The sequence below is a fragment of the Bombus flavifrons genome, chromosome 4 (assembly GCF_040668555.2).
Source record: "Bombus flavifrons isolate JBK064 chromosome 4, iyBomFlav1_principal, whole genome shotgun sequence".
Lineage (NCBI taxonomy): Eukaryota > Metazoa > Arthropoda > Insecta > Hymenoptera > Apidae > Bombus > Bombus flavifrons.
In genome coordinates, this window is record NC_138445.1 from 11,517,162 (window position 1) to 11,536,301 (window position 19,140).

General features: G+C 38.9%; 1 protein-coding gene across 2 annotated transcripts in view; it reads left to right on the top strand.

Moving 5' to 3' along the window:
• sfl (N-deacetylase and N-sulfotransferase sfl) overlaps window positions 1-19,140 on the top strand; it is a 370,355-nt gene that overhangs the window by 256,069 nt on the left and 95,146 nt on the right. For both annotated transcript variants that reach the window (XM_069111773.1, XM_069111772.1), the window contains one exon: window positions 16,747-18,325. In XM_069111773.1, coding sequence (XP_068967874.1) covers window positions 18,153-18,325 — 173 coding nt within the window. In that variant the 5' untranslated portion in view covers window positions 16,747-18,152. The remainder of the gene's footprint in view (window positions 1-16,746; window positions 18,326-19,140) is intronic.

Below are 19,140 nucleotides of genomic sequence, written 5' to 3' on the forward strand. Positions count from 1 at the left end.
CGTGTTATTTTTGCCCATAGAAAACGAAAGAAGGAAGAAAACCCTTGGTTTCAAAAATTTTCTCCATAAAATCGTCCTTAAAATGCTGATCTACCTTATCGTAAAAATGTTGAGAGCGCAAATAGTTAAAAACAGACGAGATAATATCGTGAGATTTTATAGGAGTAGTATTGGCCCAAGTTTGCTCGTAACCACCGCTTCACTTAGTTCGGGTCACGAAACTTGTGTCGCCTCAATTTCTCAGGTATTTACAATTAAAGGAGTTACAACGTGGATGCACTCTTACTTCGCATCGTCGTTCAATTTATTATTAGATCCGACATTTAACGGCAGTAATGGCGAGCAAAAGTGCGTTTTAGCGAAGTTTGGTCAGGTGTACCGGCGCAGGGTACGCGTTAATTATGGTTGTAAGCTGAAATTGCGATCATATCGATAGCCTGGGAACGGTGTTAACTCTCGTCTCGTCGCTCGTACGTTCTACCGCGTTAATTCACTGTTAACATCTGTCGTGTGTTACGAACTCGTACGAATTAGCGGCCGACACTAGCCGTCGTTTCTTATGCTTGTTAACTGGCATGCAAATCGTTCGCTAACTCCTCCTTCATGTAGAAAATTAACTGTTTGGCCTGGCAAGATTGATTACAATAATAATTAGCTCTGTAACGTTTCTTCCAACCATTTTCAACCCAATCGTGTGTTTCTGTCGTGAGAAAATTACGTGAATTTGAGGGAAATGTAAAAGAGTTGTTGTTAATACTTGGGATGTCTCGTTTCAATTTAATATTTAACCTGCTACATATTTAGTATGCTTTATATAGGTTGTCCGGAAAGTGTCTTTCTTTCGCAAACGTATTCTTTACAACAGTGCAGCTTCATATTAACGTGAAACCAAGTCTGTGAAGTGTCGCGGTGTTTATCTCAACACAACAAAATGGATCGTACGTAATTCGACAAAATAATATAAAACAAAAAAACGTCGCGCGTCTATTATTTCCTCATAAAACGAAAGAAACATTTCGGACAACTTAATATATACTATATACTATGTATTATAACAGCATATTACTATATATTATAGAACATGGTATATATTTAATACGATAATGACATACTAATCTTCTTTGAAGATATAAAAATATGTTTATAAATGATTCTAATATAACTGTCAAGATTTTCGAGTTTCTACTTCATCGATCGTCGACACGATCAATTGGAATTAGAAATCGCAATAATCATTCGTGATAAAAAATTAGTTAAACGATGTGGCAATTATAAATGTTAGTATGAACACACAAATACTGAGCGTACAATTCAAGCGCAAATTCAATTCAGATCTTATTCGATGAAGAAAAAATACGGTGGAATTAGGTAGGTAATTAATTAGCGCTCCTGTATTATCTATTCATCAAATAATCGTATTGCAGTTCTAATTCGATCGAATTACCAACAGCGAATACCTGCGAATTAAAATAATATTTCCGAGAAGGGGAAGCGTGTATCGTTTCCATTCCTGGATCGTAATTAGTCAGGGCGTTGATAGGATTGATTAACAATTTATCGTGGACACACGCGTTTAAATTTCCACGGCCCGAATGCCCGAATCGATACGATCGAGCGACGAGGAAGTTAATAATGTACAGTAAATGAGGCGCGAGTTAATAATGAAAACTGTGTTCCATTTCTATTATTCCGGTGCGATGATTCGAATTCGAAACTGCGGATCTATTAGATCTGCACAGATCTTCTACTCGTATTATCGACTATCGATCGGTTAGTCAAACGACTTGCCAAATACGTTTCTATGCTATTTCGATCGCTATTAAGGAAACACATACATATTAACGGAATCGAAAGTCATCTCGTGCAAGTCATCCTACACGTATAAGACGATCTGAAGTTTGCTCAAGCTGAATCGCACGAGTCATCGTTGGCATAATCTTCTTGCCTCTTATTAACATGAGAATAAAGGAGCAGTAACTACTTGTTGGACTATAAATTACGTGTGTCGCTATAACGGTCGAAGACATCGTTCAAACAGCATTATTCATCATCTTCATTCAATTCTTTTGAAAGTTGATTGGAAATTTTGTCAGGAGGTACTTGTCTTTTATACGCCGTGTGAAATTAATTGTCTGTTCAAGGTATATGTACATATCTTTCAAGTCTCGTAATCTTGCATATTTTCTAATTTTCTTACGTTCGACGTTACGAAATTCCTATACTCATCGTTAGATTGCTGTTTATGCTTCGAGCTACTCGATATTTATTTCATGGTATTAATTCGAAAACTGCTAGTCACCTATGTTACTTATTTTGTACTCGTATATCGTCTATCTTTGAGATACCTACAACGTGCATATAAAGTAAGTAATTATATGTACACGTACAAGTATATCATCAGCAATGATAATTCTACATATACGTGTACCGGTCACAATTAAAATAACAAAAACCATTACGAACCTTAAAAGATAGTATACCGAGTTACTAAACAAACTAACACACTTCAAAAAAAAAAAAAAAAAAAAAAAGAGGAGAAAGAAAAGAAAGGAAGAGAAAAATAAAAAGCTAAAAAGCCTTAAATACCAACGCTTCGTTTCAAGCTTTTCAACCTCTCCAGCCATTTACTCTTGCCGCGTTAATGAGATGTAACTTAATTTTCCTCGAAAGCATCAAACTAGTCACAAATACCACCGATGATCCGAACGTTCAAACGAGGGCTCCGACCCTTGGTTTAAACGCACTCGTTGAATCACAGCGTCGACCATACGCCGAGTTCAAACGCAAACAGCCGCGAGACGACGCGCACGTGGGTGAAACTGCGCGAGACAGATAGCGTGAAATAGCCGCGGGTTTTCCGCGCGTGTTTGCGCGCATTCGAGCGATTAACGTCGCGGAGTGGCACACATGCGGGTAGTTAGACGCGCACTCGACTTAATGACGACGCTGAACGACGTCTTTGAAGCACTCTGGCCCCGTGGTGCGCGAGTACGCGCGCGAATACGCTCGCGTAACTGGTCACGAGACCTGTAATTGCGGATAGCACTCGGTGGAAAAACTGTCGAGGAGCGTTTAAGGGACAGAAACGGTGACGGTGTGTCGAGACAGCGGCTTCCTCTTCGAAACGCTCGAGTGTCTTTCGCGAGTCGTCGAGGATCTTGCCTGCGCTAGGAAATTTCGAGACTGTGCAGCCACCGAGTACGTCGATGTTTAATTAACGGAACGAAACGAAACGACGGTATAGCGCAGACGGATTTCCTGCCACCTTTCGGACGTCTGGAATTTCAAGTCGAAGCCGACGAATCGATCGTATCTCTCTCAGTGGGGTTATACCCTTTTCTTTCCTTTTCTTCTCTTTTTTTTTTTTTATTGAGGTTCTAGATTGCGTTGATTCCTTATGGAGATAGAAACGATTGGAAATGGCGTTGTACGAATGTGTGATTGTATAATTGTAAGTCGTAGATATGCGACCTCCACTCGTTGCGTTTATTGAGAAATTCTAAGAAGTTTCATTTTATCGAATATTTTGCATTTTATATTTGAGAAGGCACGCGCAATGAGAATGAAATAATAGAAAATAGAAAATAAAAACAGCGAGAAGTATTCCATTTATGATAAATATCAACAGGTGTCTTAATACTTATGATCAGTAGTGGAAAATTCCTAAATTGTTACCACCGTATATATAGGTTTCTTATATTCTTATTTCATTACCAATTATCGGCTTCTATAAAATAGCGTGTAACTAGAGCAAGTTAGTACCATAAGTAGAACCGTATCGTAATCCAAACAACATAAGTCTTCCAGGTGCATCTGTTACATACGCTAAGCTGCGTATATTTGGAATCAATCAATGAGTAAAATTTCTCTGGTACTAAAATCCTATAAATAATTACAATTTAAAATCCTGTCTTAATTAATGATTAATCATACGAACAAAATAAATTTTACAATACAAAATATCTTGAAATATAATATTTAAAATATTTCCTTTACCATAGTTCGGTTTGAAAATTCATTAGTATAACAGAAATAATTCCAATTAAATATTTACATAATTATACATTTCAATATGAAATAATTAAGGATAAAATATGTAAATAATTTCCTTGCTTATACGTAGATTGGTTCAAGAATTCGAGATTTGTCGCATTAATTCATCGAATCTCAGAGGCGGAATGGACCTCCTACGTAATCCAACGTGCTCCATTCATTCTCTTTATTCTCCTCTTTTCCTCTCCAAAGAGAGAGAATTATGGAAAAACTATTCGTCCTCGCGACAGGCTTATTTACAATCCACCCCCGATGCCTGTCCCCGTTTCTTTCGGCGTAGCACGCTTATCACGAATGGATTTTCATATTATTACTTCCCCCGACGTGGCAGCCACTCAGAATACGAGTTGATTCACGCGGGATTCCACCAGGTCCTGCCATCTATATGTTCTGTAGAGCTGCTTCTATTTTTTTCTCTCTTTCTTCTCCCTTTCCTTAATTTTTTTCTACCCTCTTATGCCTCTTATGGTAATTGAAATTTCGTCTAATACAGAGACGAACCGAGTACGATTTCATCTCTGTAACACGATTTTCTACTTGATAAAAATTCAATTTCTTTTCGTTTTACCCTCGCGAGCGATTGTTTTTTTCAAACTCGACCGATATTCCCGAGCAAGTATAAAATACAGCTGTCGTACTTTAATATACGAAGATATTCTGCTTCGGAGCTCTTAACGTCACTATAAATTAGAATATCTAAGTATGTATACGGTATACAGTACATGTGCATACAGTATATAAGCAGCAAGTCCATTAGTCGTGTCACTCAACCTCATAAGAACCTGTGCAAAGATATCTTATCAATAAACTGCGGGTATTTAATTAATTTTAGCGATATCCGTTGAATCGTAATTTTAATTTTCCTTCTAATTTATTACCTGATTTTTTCATGAACGCAACTAAACAACTAGGACCTATATGGTACAAAGACACGCTCCACTTGCTAGATATTACGAGTATCGCACTTTGCATATTTTATACATTTCTGCACACTATGCGCGCTCTATGCATTTTTGCATCTATAAATTTCCCACAAACAGACAAGAATCCACAGTCTACTCGTGGAAATGAATCTATTAATAAAATCGTTTCCCTATCGATGAAGAATCGAGAAGACGAGGATCTTCCGTTAGGTTAATAATGCCGGTCAAATACGTCCGGCGGCAGATATTTTCATTACCCGGATAGGGCGGAAGCATACATTACGCGGAGAACACGACAGTGAGATTATCCTGGATAATTACGGACATTATGAAGTTCCGTATTACCGTGGAATTGTAGGTTATTGCATGGCACGGCGCGGGCGTCGGGACAAGCGTGCATCAGCTGGAAGACGAGGATGTAACCGGTGGAATATTCGAATGCGGTTTAGAGCGAGAGTTCTGCTCGCGCGGCTGCTTATGAAAATGGTTGCCCTCCCTAACGATAGTGATTCAATTTCTTGCCGTTGGAACCTCGGGAAACTTGGAGCTTTTCGCAGAAAACGGGAATCCCTTAGGCGAGGATTATCGCGGACTCCGCTTCTGGCTGCGAAACTTTCTTCTGAAACGTGTGCCGCTCGCTGAATCACCTTGTGATCCGTGTACCGTGACCCGACTATGGCGCGAAAGTTTTCTATAGAGAACAATTTTCGAAAAGTTGCTTCGCGTTAGATTATTATTTGAAATGTTGTTAATTCTCATTGTCTCGCAGCGTAATTTGTGGAAATTGCGTTGAAATTAGTGGCGAGATTTTCATTTTACCGTAGAATTTAGGGGTTGCATATATATTTTCATAGGCTTTGATGATTATTGCAACGATCGCTTCGTATGTGAAGGACGTGAAATATTGTTAACCCATTGAGATCAGCAGACGCTAATTCTTCCATTTTTCAACTGTTTCGTGATAGAAGATTAGCATACTTCGTGCGTATCCTATTAGATTGGCAACTAAGTGACTACGGATTTTGTCATTAGGTGGTATTGACAAAATCCGCAATCACTTAGTTGCCAACCCAATATACAAAATGTTAAATAAAACAGTAGAAAAGAGTGCTAGTGCTAGTTATAAACAAAATGTTGCGAAGAAGTATCTTCAAATATGCTCGTTGATTTTTAATAAAATGTTACGCTTGTTAGATGCTGTACACGCTTTTGAAGTTTTTCAATCATTCGAAAAATACGCGAAAATTCAGGCTATGTGCTTATCAGAGCATACCGTCATCAGTACGTTGATTCATATTATTTACAATCTGTAGAAATTGTGTTGATTGGGGTTGCAGAGAGATTTTGACTTTAGGGTAAAACTTGGGGCTTGAGAACATCTTGATAAAGCGATGACGAGTAGTAATTATTTTGTAGGCGTTGCTTTTGTGTTTGAGGGATGCTTGAAATTTTCATTCTCATCGTTCTTGGTCTGTAGAAATTGCGGTTATGCCGAAATTTTGGTTCTAAAGAGAAACTTTTTGGGGTTGGATATTCCCATAGAGCGATATACAGGGTGGTTGGTAACTGGTGGTACAAGCGGAAAGGGGGTGATTCTACGCGAAAAAAGAAGTCGAAAATATAGAATAAAAATTTTTCGTTTGAGGCTTTGTTTTCCAGAAAATCGACTTTGAATTTTCGCTCGGTACGCGTGCGGTACGTTATAACGGATTTCACTGTAGATCGTTGTCTCGATGGAAAAATTAAAAAAAAAAAATTAAAAAAGTGTTTATTCTATATTTTCGACTTCTTTTTTCGCGTAGAATCACCCCCTTTCCGCTTGTACCACCAGTTACCAACCACCCTGTATAATAATAATCGCTTCGTGCTTAGGGAATATAATATTCGGAATCTTATTAATTGCTACTGTTTGTGATCATAAAATGTGTGTGTTAAATGGTCTTGTAAGAAGTTGTTGGATTGAAACTTGGAGGTTAAATACTCTCACAGAGTGACACGTAGCGATTGCTTCGTGCTCAGGGAACATAGTATTTGAAATCTTATTAATAGCTATTGTTTGTAATTGCGGAGGTTGTGTGCTAATTGGAGTCATAGGAAATTGTCGGTTTTGAATCGAAACTTGAAGATTGGAATATTCTAATAGCGACACGTAACGATCAATTTAAGTAGATACAACCCAATCTCAATGCATTGGGCAGACCTGCAACTATTATCGTCCCGAAGAAATGAACCAAAAAATTGGCCAAACGTTGGAACAAAGCGCAGAGTATCAGAAAGTATTATTAAAAATACGGTGGCATTTGAAAGGTAGCAGAGTTAGATTTCACGAGGGTGAAAGAGGGATGGAATCATAAAAAGGCGTCACCGCGACGTCGATAAAACGCTGCGGCTATCAGTCTCCGCACGTCCATCCGCGTCTATCTGTGGGACGGCGCCGAAATGACGGTAGCCGATGACAGATCAGCTCCGGTTTGCGGCTGGCAAAAATATGGCGGTGAAATTCTGGCTGGCCGCAAATGCACCAGCACCGAAATTGCGATGTAAAACGGGCGATGGCCAAAAGGGGTGTGCTCCGCGCGATAAACGAGGATAATGAAAGCGTTGCACGCTGTGTCCGTGGGTTTATTAAAAAACTTCGGTTCACCGTTCGACTGGTCTCCTTTGTCGTTAACGACAAGGGCTACCTTCTTTCTTTTACTTCCAAGTGTTTTTTTTTTTTTTATAGTTCTTTAATTCTTCTCTCTTCTCTGTTTGATTTTTTCGAAAAATATTGGAAATTGACGGGGGCGGGGTGGAATTTTTCTTACAACTGTTTGAAGATTGTCGTTGTTTAATTGGTCGAAGTAATCAGTCGATACAATTGCAAAGATTCGACTAACAATAAAATCGTGGAAATCCAGCAGTGGTCATTTTAACGGCGTATGATTTTCATGCATGTTTTTAACAAATGTTATTGTTACACGTTGCTTTGTATTTGATATATTTGAAGATAATTGTTGTTTGATTGGCTGAAGTAATCAGTCGATACGATACATGTTTGGTTTAATGATAGAATGCTGTAAATCCACCAGTGGATTTTTTAACAGTGTATGATTTTTATACGTATTTTTAACAAACATTATCGTTAAACACTGGCTGGATGGATCTTCTCATTAACTTTTTAATGAATTAATTATTTTTTGAAATGTAAGGAATAAATAATCAGTCAGTCTATTCGTAATATTCAAAGCTGAAATAATTAATGCGTTTCATTTAAAATTCCATGCATAGTGAACTAATATCAAATTACAGAGAAATAATTAAAATGGTTACAAAGGAGATTTATCTTAATAAAAGATATACGTGTGCGCGAAATAGTTATTCTTTTTTTATTTATGACCTAGGTACTGCATTTGAAATAATTTAGAATTCGTTGTAATTTTGTAAGAAATTTTCAACTCGATTTCCTAGAACTATAAAAATTGACACAGATATAAAGTTTTCCCTCAGTTGATTCTACGTTGCAAGCTCGTTCTGTTTAATCTCAGATTTGCCACGTTTCTCACCACAGAATAAAACGTTTAGCAAACGAAACTTATATTTCAACGCGGAGGTCCAATGACAAATTAGAATCCGAGCTTCGCATCAAAGTCGAGGACTTTACGATTTAATTAAATTTCGTTTAGGATGGGATTGCTTTTTCATTCCGGGAAAAAGAAACATTGGGTATATTCCGCATGTTAATTTGCGACCTTAAAATCCGGCGTAGATATGTTGGCGCGTGAAAAGTTTTAAATCGACAGTCGAGGATTTGCACAAAGGTACTTGAGGGCGAAACAACTAAAAACAAACTTAGACGTTTCACGAGCATAAAATTCTCTGCTGCTCCCTGTGAAAAAATCGGGCTTTGCCCGCTTTAAACTTCCAGACTACTCGTCGACATATTCACGAATTGGAATAAATATCCCAACGACTATAACGATAACATTTACCAATAAGGGGATTAACAATGAAAAGTTTCCGCATATATTTCCATAATGCTATTTAAAACAGTTACAGCATCAACCGTTTAGGACGGTTTTATTGCACCAATCAAGAAAATAAAAATTCCGTAAGCTTCGTATGATATCGCTATAGTATGGCAGTAATTTAAAAAAGATATACGAACACAAGAAGCAGGAAAAGAAATCAACGCGAGAGTCTAATTCTTTTGTGCACCGTTAAAAAAAAAGGAACAAAAGATCTGAACAACTCGTTTAATAAAATTGTTAACGTCTTGCGCACACAGTATCGATTCCGGAAGGATTAACCATAAATTCAGCACTTTTATCTCCCATTTCTTCCGTCACCGACCACCAATTTTTTTCGCCGACAATCTTTCTGTCCCTCATCGCTCAAATTCTTTCATCTTCCTCGACCTATTAATCGATTATCTTTCCATTCGAGCGAGAGCAAACGATTCTTCCACAAAAAGACACCATTAACGATGAAATTGAACGCGTGCAAAGAATCCTGCGTCATTATCACTGGCGGGTACGCGATTATCAGCCCTGAAATATCATCGATTAAACGCGCGGCACGTGACGTCGCCGAGATTCGCGAGCTCGGCCACGGTTGAAATCCGATTTGAAATTAATTTTTTGTCCAACGGTTCGACGGCCGCGTTTCACGAGCGACCAATCACGAGCAACTTCGACCATTAAAATCTCCTTTGAAATTCTGCGTCCGCGGCGCGCCGCGTGAGTTATGGCCTTTTCGGAGCGAGCAATTATCGCCGCGCACCACCGCGATACCTTTCGGTTCACGGTGCTCCAGCACTGGCTTCCACGAGCCATTCCAGAGACTCAGTTCGCTGAATTATCGAATAGGAGACTTTGCTAGCCGGAAAACAGCCCGGTTAATTTCGCGACGACACGGTTCAACCGGATATCTATTGTCTTATCTCTAAGGTTTACTTACGCGATTTTAGTTTACCAATCGCAAGGACGATCGATTTCTTCGTTTCATCATGTGCATTAAATTTGATACGAGAAGTTGGTATATCTTGGGTATCAGAGTTTGAGGCATTAAAGCGGATTTATGTTAATCGTATCCGACACGGAACGGTTCAATACCGACATTGTTCCGACACGGACACTGGCATTCGATCGATCCGTCAACAGAGAACGATTCGCAAAAACATACAATACCGACTAATAATGTTGTCTCATTTAAGTAGGTATACTGGGTGTTTCTAAAAGTTGGTGGCAAACTTGAGCAATAGTATTCATGAAAAGGAGCAAAAAGATCTTAACTGACGTGGGTCGAAGAACATTAGTTTCGGCGGATTTTCTCCCCTTTAGCGAGTTTTCGCTACAGCGTAACAAAGCATGGAAAATAAATCTCTACCCTCCATTTACATATCCCACTTTCTTCAAACAACTCTTCAAATAACAGGATTTTTTACATACTTTCAGTTATGGTTATTTGCAAAATACAATTGTCTGAATGATATCATGAAATATGAAGAACATCTGTAAAAACGAAAAGCAGCTTTCTCTCTTTGTTTTGGTAAAAAGTTCAATATGAGAAACGCAGTAGAAAAACGCGATAAACAAGTTTGCCGACTTTTTTGTTTCGATGTCAGTCGATGGCTAAGATAAAAAGAACAACTTCTTAAGCTCAAAAATAGGTTTTCTCAAAGTAAGCGATACATCTTCGCAATTTTGCTGAGAACTAAGAACGTATTGTAACAACGAACTTTGCGCAATATTCAACAGAATATAAAATACATATCCGATTGCACAACGAATTAAGAATGACAATTTTCGTATAGTGATTGGAACTAATTATTTTTTAATTACTTGTCATATTCCTTTCCTACGATCTTCACATATAACCGAGCCGAAGCGTGACGTAAATATCCATTCCTATCGTTCGATGAGTTAAACAACCCTAGCACTGCTAAAATCAAAAGAAGACCGAACAATCCCACTCACTGTCACGCGCAACAGCCACCATTTCACCAATCAAACGCTATACTCCACAAATCACTAAATAGACAGCTTCGAAACCTGCACGTTCATCCCCGTCTCCGGGTATGTCAAGCAAGGGATGATCGTTTGCCGATTATAAACCCTTCCGCAAGTGCAGCCAGAAATGCAGAAAGTTTAGAAGCAAGATTTATAATGGAAAAACTGTGGCCTTTTACGGCTAGCGTTTCGTCGTGCAATTCGTTTGCAGCGCACGTGATAGACGCGTGAAATGAAATCCACGCCCATCGTGTTTCTGTTACGCGTTCTCTCTCGCGCATCCCGTTACGTTATAATATAACACAGTCCTGATACGTCCGAGAGCGGATTGGTTTACGCACACGCAGCGAAACTGCAAAAATCCATGGGTTTGTCGGGTCTTAAGTAGTACAGTTACGGACAAGAGAAAGTTCACAGTTGCTAAGTAATTTATAGACTGAGAATAATTGTGAAAATTCAGATTTTTACGAGTACGACTAGACAGAGCTTCGTTTGACACATTTTAATTTGTCGAATATGCAAAAATGTATAGAACGTACGAGGTGTAATACTTGTTGTTTTATTTATATTTGCATGAAATTAAAAAGATTTGTGCAAGGAATAATATGTAAGAAAGTATAATATACTCAAGCTATAGTACTTGCTATTGTATGAATATCACATCCGTATAATGCAGGTATAATTAAATATAAAGCAAATACTATACTTTGGGTGTTCTATACAGTTTTCGATATTATGCGCGTTCTGTACACTTTTGCACTTTCAAATTTCTAATAAATACATAAACATCTACAGTTTAGTAATTCATCTGTGTATATTAGTAATTTTTGTATTAGATATTTGTCAGTAGACTGTAAGCTGTTACCTGTTCTGGACTATGTAAATATTACATTTATTCATTGTTCTTGTCAAATACAATTCTGTAAAATCATGGTATTTTTGTAAGATTTAGACTTTCTTTTGTCCGCTACTATATGTTGCACGCGAAGTATTTTCTGCGTCACGTCTAGACTTCCAGAGGAAAATTGTACACGGTAGAGAGAGGTTTTGGAATTTAATTGGCTGCGAGATTGCTGTGTCTAGATTGTAAGAAAAGGAAAAAGGAGTGCACGTTTTTTGGAGAGAATACTCGTGTGGTATATTGGAATTGTGGATTCTGTGGATTGCAACAGAGATTTTGAAAGTATATTCAAACGTAAGTTTAGACGAAATGACTTTTCTTTCCTATTTTCGAAATCGTTTCTTTATCGTTTTATTGATGAATATAAATTACCACACGAGGTTAGACCTTTTTGAAAGTGCCACAAGATAGAAAAACATTTGAAATAGTATGATAACTTGTTAAAAATTATTGTACTTACACGTTTAATAGAATACAATTATAACATGAGAACAAATGTTATCTTATTAAGACGTAGATCTAAGAAATGGTTATTTCACGTGAGAAATAGTTACTACGTGTAAGAATTTTTAAAAGCATCTTCTATAGGGAGGGTGTTGATTACAGGGCTCTTTGTCCCGCGTCGAAAGGAACGGAAAGGTTCGGCCGCACGGTGAGAAATAGCGGTGACAGTGGGAAATCGTTCGGAAATACTGTTTCCCGGATCCTTGTGTCTCTGGGCTCTGTCCTGAAAAAATCGTCGCTCGTTTCGCCGAAACAATGATTTATCGTTACCACATATACCGTATATGTATAATGCTTCTTGAATTTTAAATCTAACACGAAATTCATTTAAACCTAGATAAGAATCAACAAATTGTTTGATTTTTAAGATATAACAAACTATTGACGATTAATAATAGTACAGAAAAATAAGACGTTCACATTAACAGAATGATATCGAACAGACTACTGATGATTTATAGCAATCAACGAAAGTGAAACTTTCTCATTGAACGAATAGTCGCATTCTCATTTCGATAATCTAATTAATATTTAATAACAATTGTTATGAAATAACGAGACAAACAGGAATAAAAGAATGAACAAGCAGTGAAGCAATGTTAGTCCATATCGAAAAAAGCAAACATATTCTTTCCACAAAAAGCTTCCAATGCAATTTAATCTCATCGCTTAAATTCTACATTCATACTTTCGTTCATCCCTTTCAACCGTTTCATTCAATCAATATACAAGTTAATACACGTTAGTCTCCATTTTTCACCAATTAAACATGCACGAACAACCTTATCGCTTGAACCATCCTCAATTGGCATCGTCTGATTGTACATCCTATCATCAAAAATCCTATCAAAGAAAAAAATCCAACGAAACCACCCTGCTTGTCCTGTAAGAAAACGCCTAAAATGCAAATTCGATCGCATCCCTTTTGTATCTGTTCCAAAACGAGCCGTAAGCTGAAAATTTAATCGTAAACAAAAATTCCCGGTGCAAATACACACACCTCTACACATTTCGTTATCTGAATAATTCATCGCACCGCGGTAATTCTGTATCCCCTCGAAACGTACGAGGCTGAGCGGTGCTTAATTCAAGAGACACGTTTTGGCTCCCCGAGTGGGTCGTTAGTCGGATGCATCACGTGCGCGGATTTAAAGGGCGGATCCGCACGTAGGTGCAGCGCAACGTCCCGGTTAGATTGCACGCCGCGAGAGGATAAAGGGAAGGAGGGCAAAAGAGCGCTGCTCGATCGCCGCGAAATGATCACGCGAGCTTCCGCTGATTATTCCTCCAAATGGAGTCATCTTTCTTCCGGCTTGGAGCAGCTCCGGCGAACGAACCAGAGTAGAAGGCGAAAACGTTCGTTTGTCTGGCTGAGAGAGAGAGTTTGGAATCGCGCAGATCCAATTTCATCCAAGGGAAAACCCCGGCTCGTTCGTCGGCTCGTTCGTCCTTCCACAAGCATATTTACAGGCACCTCGATGCACTCCAATGGCGTTTTAATCTGGCAAATGCATTCCGTTCTGGCCCTCAGGCTTCTGTCCTACTCTCTCCATCTGTCGTTTGGCTTGACTCTGATTCGTCGTTTCCTTCTTTTTCTGTCTTTTTGGCCGGAGCCGGTTCGCGAACTTTTTCCATCGCGAGACCAAGCCTCGTCAAACTGGAGATATATGTCTGTGAAGTGAAAAAGCAATATTTTTTTTCTTTTTTTTTTTTTTTTTTTTTTTTTTTTGAGTGAATCGTTCGACCGGACCCCTCGGCACATTTTTGCTGAATGCACCGATGGGATTTAATAAGGCGCATTTTTTAGAATACCTTTGGGCTCGTTTATCATTTCGAGGATCGGTATTATTTGGAACACTGGGTTTTCTACGCGTGGCCTAGAAATACTTGAAATTTTGTCAGTGTTCGCTTAAGATGGTGTCTCAAGAATGAGATTGTGAACGAGATTGATCGGAAACGAATGTTTGGTTTTTCAAGAAATAGGAGAATATATGGATGAAACGAACGAGTTGAAAAATCAGAGTAGCAGAATGGAGTGGAGATTTTGTGCTTATTCTACGAGGTAGTTAATATAACGTCTGTATTGATTTCAATATTAATTTCTCTTTTGTTCTTCTATCTACATTGTAGTACGTTATATACTGCGTGTATACTGTGTATTGTAGTAGCTTACACGACTAATCGATAGGATTTCATTTATACATAAACGTTTAGAAAACAATATATCGATGAAAATTTAATTTCGTAGACACGTGATCGAATATTGTGTACGTAATTCTCTAATGAACTACGAGTGTAATTTATAAGAAGCAGTAAATAGATATTTTTTTACGAGATTTTTTCCAGTTATAAGGAAAGTAAAACGAGAGCATAAATAGCACTTCAGCGTCAAACAAATAGCAGGAAGAGCTACGTCGCAAAAGTTACTACAACGATCAAACAGTCAAACTCTTGTTCAACCAATCGTTCTCAAATTTTCCCAAACTCTCGTTTCTTTCCTCTCAAATATTCTCCGCTCTCTAAAAGCGCACGTAATTAAATTCTACATTCATCCACGAATAGCAAACTCTGTTCTTATTCGCGAGAGGCGTCAGTACTCCTCGGTTGGAAAAATGTTAGGTCAGCTCTCAAGGGGCACATGGAAGCGACGAACGAAGGACGATATTCTTCTCGAGAGAATCTTCTTGGCGTCGATTCTACCCCATTCGCCAACCCGGTCATCCTTCTACCCTTCGCCGGATCATTTTCAATTTATTTTCCTACCTTTCTTTCCCGCCCCCTCTTTTTTCTCTTTCTTTTTGTCCGAATCCTTCTCTGTCCTTTTCCTGCTATCCTCCAGGGGAAAGTTGAAGGGAACGCTCTCTTTGAAACGATACAGATAGAGGCGCACGGTCCCCATGACAAAGACTCGCATCGCTGCGGGGGTGGTTGATTAATGGACTTCTTGCTACGACCGATGTACGATCGACGGGAAAAAATTAGAGAGAAAAGAGACGAACCTGCGATGTTGGACCGAGTCGGTTGAAATTGCAACGCCATTCCGCGGAAGTACGATCGATTAATTGGAGTTGTCGAGCGACCTGATCGCTCCGCTTGTCGTTGCGCGGTGTTTAATCGTTTTTTGATGGCGGTCTCGGGGCTGGCCTCACCGATCGCTCGATTATGTCCAGGCCTGCCTCGATTTTTGCATCCCCCTTTCTACTGGTTTATTATCGGACTCCAGAGACAAGTTGCTGCGCGATGATGTATCAGTTATTCGTTATCGACGTCCTAGTTCTTCTGTGGTCTTCGTGACTATTGGAGTCATATCGCGTCGTTCTCGGTTTCTTTTTTGTGATTTTCCTTTTTTTTTTTTACAAATGAGATTTTTAGATTCGTTGCGGGTAAATAGTTGTACAGAAAAATTTGAATTCTCTAGGAATTATATATTTTGTTTTATATATCATATATTACTGTATTACTATGCTATATTATTACTATATTAATATTATTATTTCACTGATTTGAAGTTTGTTTAATTCTTTACGCTTTTTGTAGTGACACTATGGACAGAGTTTTATAAAATCTCTTTTGAAAATAACTTTCGATTACGGATATCCACCGTGAAATTTTCTCACGATTTCTTATGATATTTATTCTTAGACCTGTTTAAACATATAATCGTACTGTAACATCTTTCATATCCCATACCGTGCGTTTATCTGTTATATAGCGGCGGACAAAAAAAATGTTTAAAATTCATCGTTGTGCACAATAACCACAATACATTAATGGTGACTTTATTGTACCAAGCTTTTTTTACCGCGTTGAAGACAGTTATCTATGTTATATGTATTCATATTCTAATTGCTCTTTGCAATTGTAACTTTTTTTCTACAGTTATGGTGCTTTTTATACTGCTCGTCCTTTAAACTCTCTTCTATCCACCACTGTATATACGTTGTTTTACATAAATTACTTAGAAGCTGTACTGATTAACTCCAGAATAGCAATCGTCGAATATTACGATTGTTCCAAAGTTTCCTGCAATTTACCATTATTTATGTAACTTTTGGATATAAATACTTTCAGTTCTGAGAAACTGAGAAGTCTATAAAAAGTAAAGTTGATCAGTTTCGCTTCTGAGAGATTCCCGTACAAATCGCGATACGATTGTTTCGTATAAAACACCAATTGACCTACCCAATCATCTCAGTATCGATTTCTTCCCAAACGATGCAATTCTCAAAATCTTCACCTTTCTTCTCGCCATCCCTTCTACAAGAAAATCCTTGGAGCATTGGGAATCGATCCTTCAACTTCCAATAGAGAAGCATAATCGTCCCGTTTGTTGTTCATCGTTCGTTCAATGGACATTCCACGTTGACTGTTGCAGAAGGAGCGAAACAAGAGCAGCCAGGAACGTAGCACGAACGAGATCGATAAAGGCGATGGGGTAACGCTCGAAAATCGTTCCAACTGGGGAGCATCGTAGCTTTCCATCGTCCCTAATTGACAGGTAGAAAGAGGGTTGGGCCACCTCGGAGACCGGGAAAGAAAGGAACGACGTGCACGACACACGTTAAGAACAGGGTGGAGACAAGCACAAGCTAGAAGAGCAAGAAGGTCTCGAAAATTTACGAGTGAATAGCTTCGCACGCGCGTCTACGAGACAAAAGATATCTTGAAGCAGTCGTACGCTGTAACAAATGGCGGTACCGTGAAATCAGTTAACCGTACAACCGAAGCTAAAAGCTGAGGCCGAATTTCGCCAACGTTCCAGCCGTGCCGGCTGAAGAATTTCCAACACGGTTTTACTTGGACTTTCTGGACTTTGAAGATCCTCTCACGTTCATCTAAGGTATTCTTCTTAGTAGCGCAGAGCCGTATTTCACGATAATCGTCCGACGAAAGTCGCGATATGGTCTCGAACGAACAATATCGAGAAAATTCGTCGATACGCAGATGAGAAGAATGTCGAGGATCCGAGGCACAGATCGCTGAGAAACCAAGAAGAGTGGATCCATCGGAGGAACCTTAGCCAAATGGGTTAAAAACGACTGCGATGGACGGCGCGACCCCGTGCTGCTCGCAAAATGGTGATCGTGCTGCCGTCGTGGAAACGCAACAAGTGGCGATCTGTTCCTTATCCTTGAGCTATCATCGATGTTTTTTAAAGCACGGGTCGGATTCGATCCAGGACCCATCGCTCACGAACTGAGGTTCTAGCTTCGAGCTGACGCAACCCTCAAAAAGAAAAAAAGAAAAGAAAGAAAATAAGATAAAAAAAGGAGGAACGAAGAATAACGAAAGGCCAGAACTTTATTCGTATTTTCGATCGTTAATAAATATTGCGTTACGCGGAAAACGCGGAATAAATTCTTTCTGAAACGAAGAAAAGACAAAGGAAACTTTCGATTTATCGATCTCTTTCCAAAAGATCCTCGATTTTAGCTGGATAATTCTCGAAAATTCGAGATCGTGTTTGAAGACCGGATTGGTTCCACGTTGATCTTCGACGAAGCGTATTCGATCGAGGTTTCGAGTGGCTCTCGTAGACAGATTCGATCCTCTCGAGGCAAGATATTCAAGAGATATCGGCGAGAAAGAGCGTGGACGACTATGAGCAGAGCCGATGCCCAGCGAAAGAAGAGGATATCCTTGTTTCCGGAAGTCAGGGACTGTCGGCGCGGCTGCGACCACGATTCGGCGTGTTCACGGTCCGTTTTACGTTTCCACGAGCTGAGTAGAACGATCCAGGACTAATCTGAGAGACAAACCGTTACCTCGTCGGATGAGACGATGGTGATGAAGATTTCCGCGGTCGAGGCTGGCGTTCCTTTACTAAGCGCCGTCGGTCCGCGCTGCGTCGTCAAGCAGGCCACGGTGAAACGATGCGTCGCGGCGCTGTTGCTCGTCTCCGTCGCCAGTATATTTTACTACACGCATTACATCATCAGCAGCCCGCTGTCCAGGTGAGATTATCAAATTTTCCAACGATTTATGCTTCGCGTGAAACATATAGTCGTTTTCTAAATGAACACACGTGGTAGCGCATCGGAGTCGCGTTTGTTAATTAACGTAATTTTGTTTTGGATACGTCTGCTATGAAAAACGTGGTCAATTATTTAGCTCTTGCAAACTAAATGCTACGATTCCAAGAAGTTTGAGAAAATTGTGTGTTTTGTTTTGAAATCGTGGAAACTTCTTTTAGGGTTTACGTAGGTATCGATGTGAATTTTAAAGCGTATAAAAATATATCTTCGAGGTTAACATGTCAATTATTTCTTTAATTATCTATGTTATTTTTAGTTACATAATACATTAACACACACTCGCTGTTTGATGAATAATGGAGCATAATTAGTAACGTACGAAAGATATGCTTACGTGAACAGAGCGAAATGTGTTCATAGAAAATATTCATTAAGGCAATTTTTAGATCGAGATTTAAGGGACGCGGAATATTTTATTTGACTAGAGGAAAATAAACGACCGATTGTCGAGCTGATTGCAATTTAGCGGTTTTTTTTCTCATATAGAAAATTGGAAATTGCAGAATAATATGGTACGCTGCTTGTTTTACATACTTTTGAACAAAATTCGTTAGTTGAAGTATAATTCTGCCCGATATGTTAACGCTCATCCGCGTTTATTAAAAGCTATTGGAAACTCGATGAATTAAAATTCATTTTTCGAGTCGGAAAAACATTGGCACGGCAACTCTGATAATTAAAGCTTTTGATAGATTTATTAATACAAAAACACGTGAAACTTTTTAAAAAGTGAA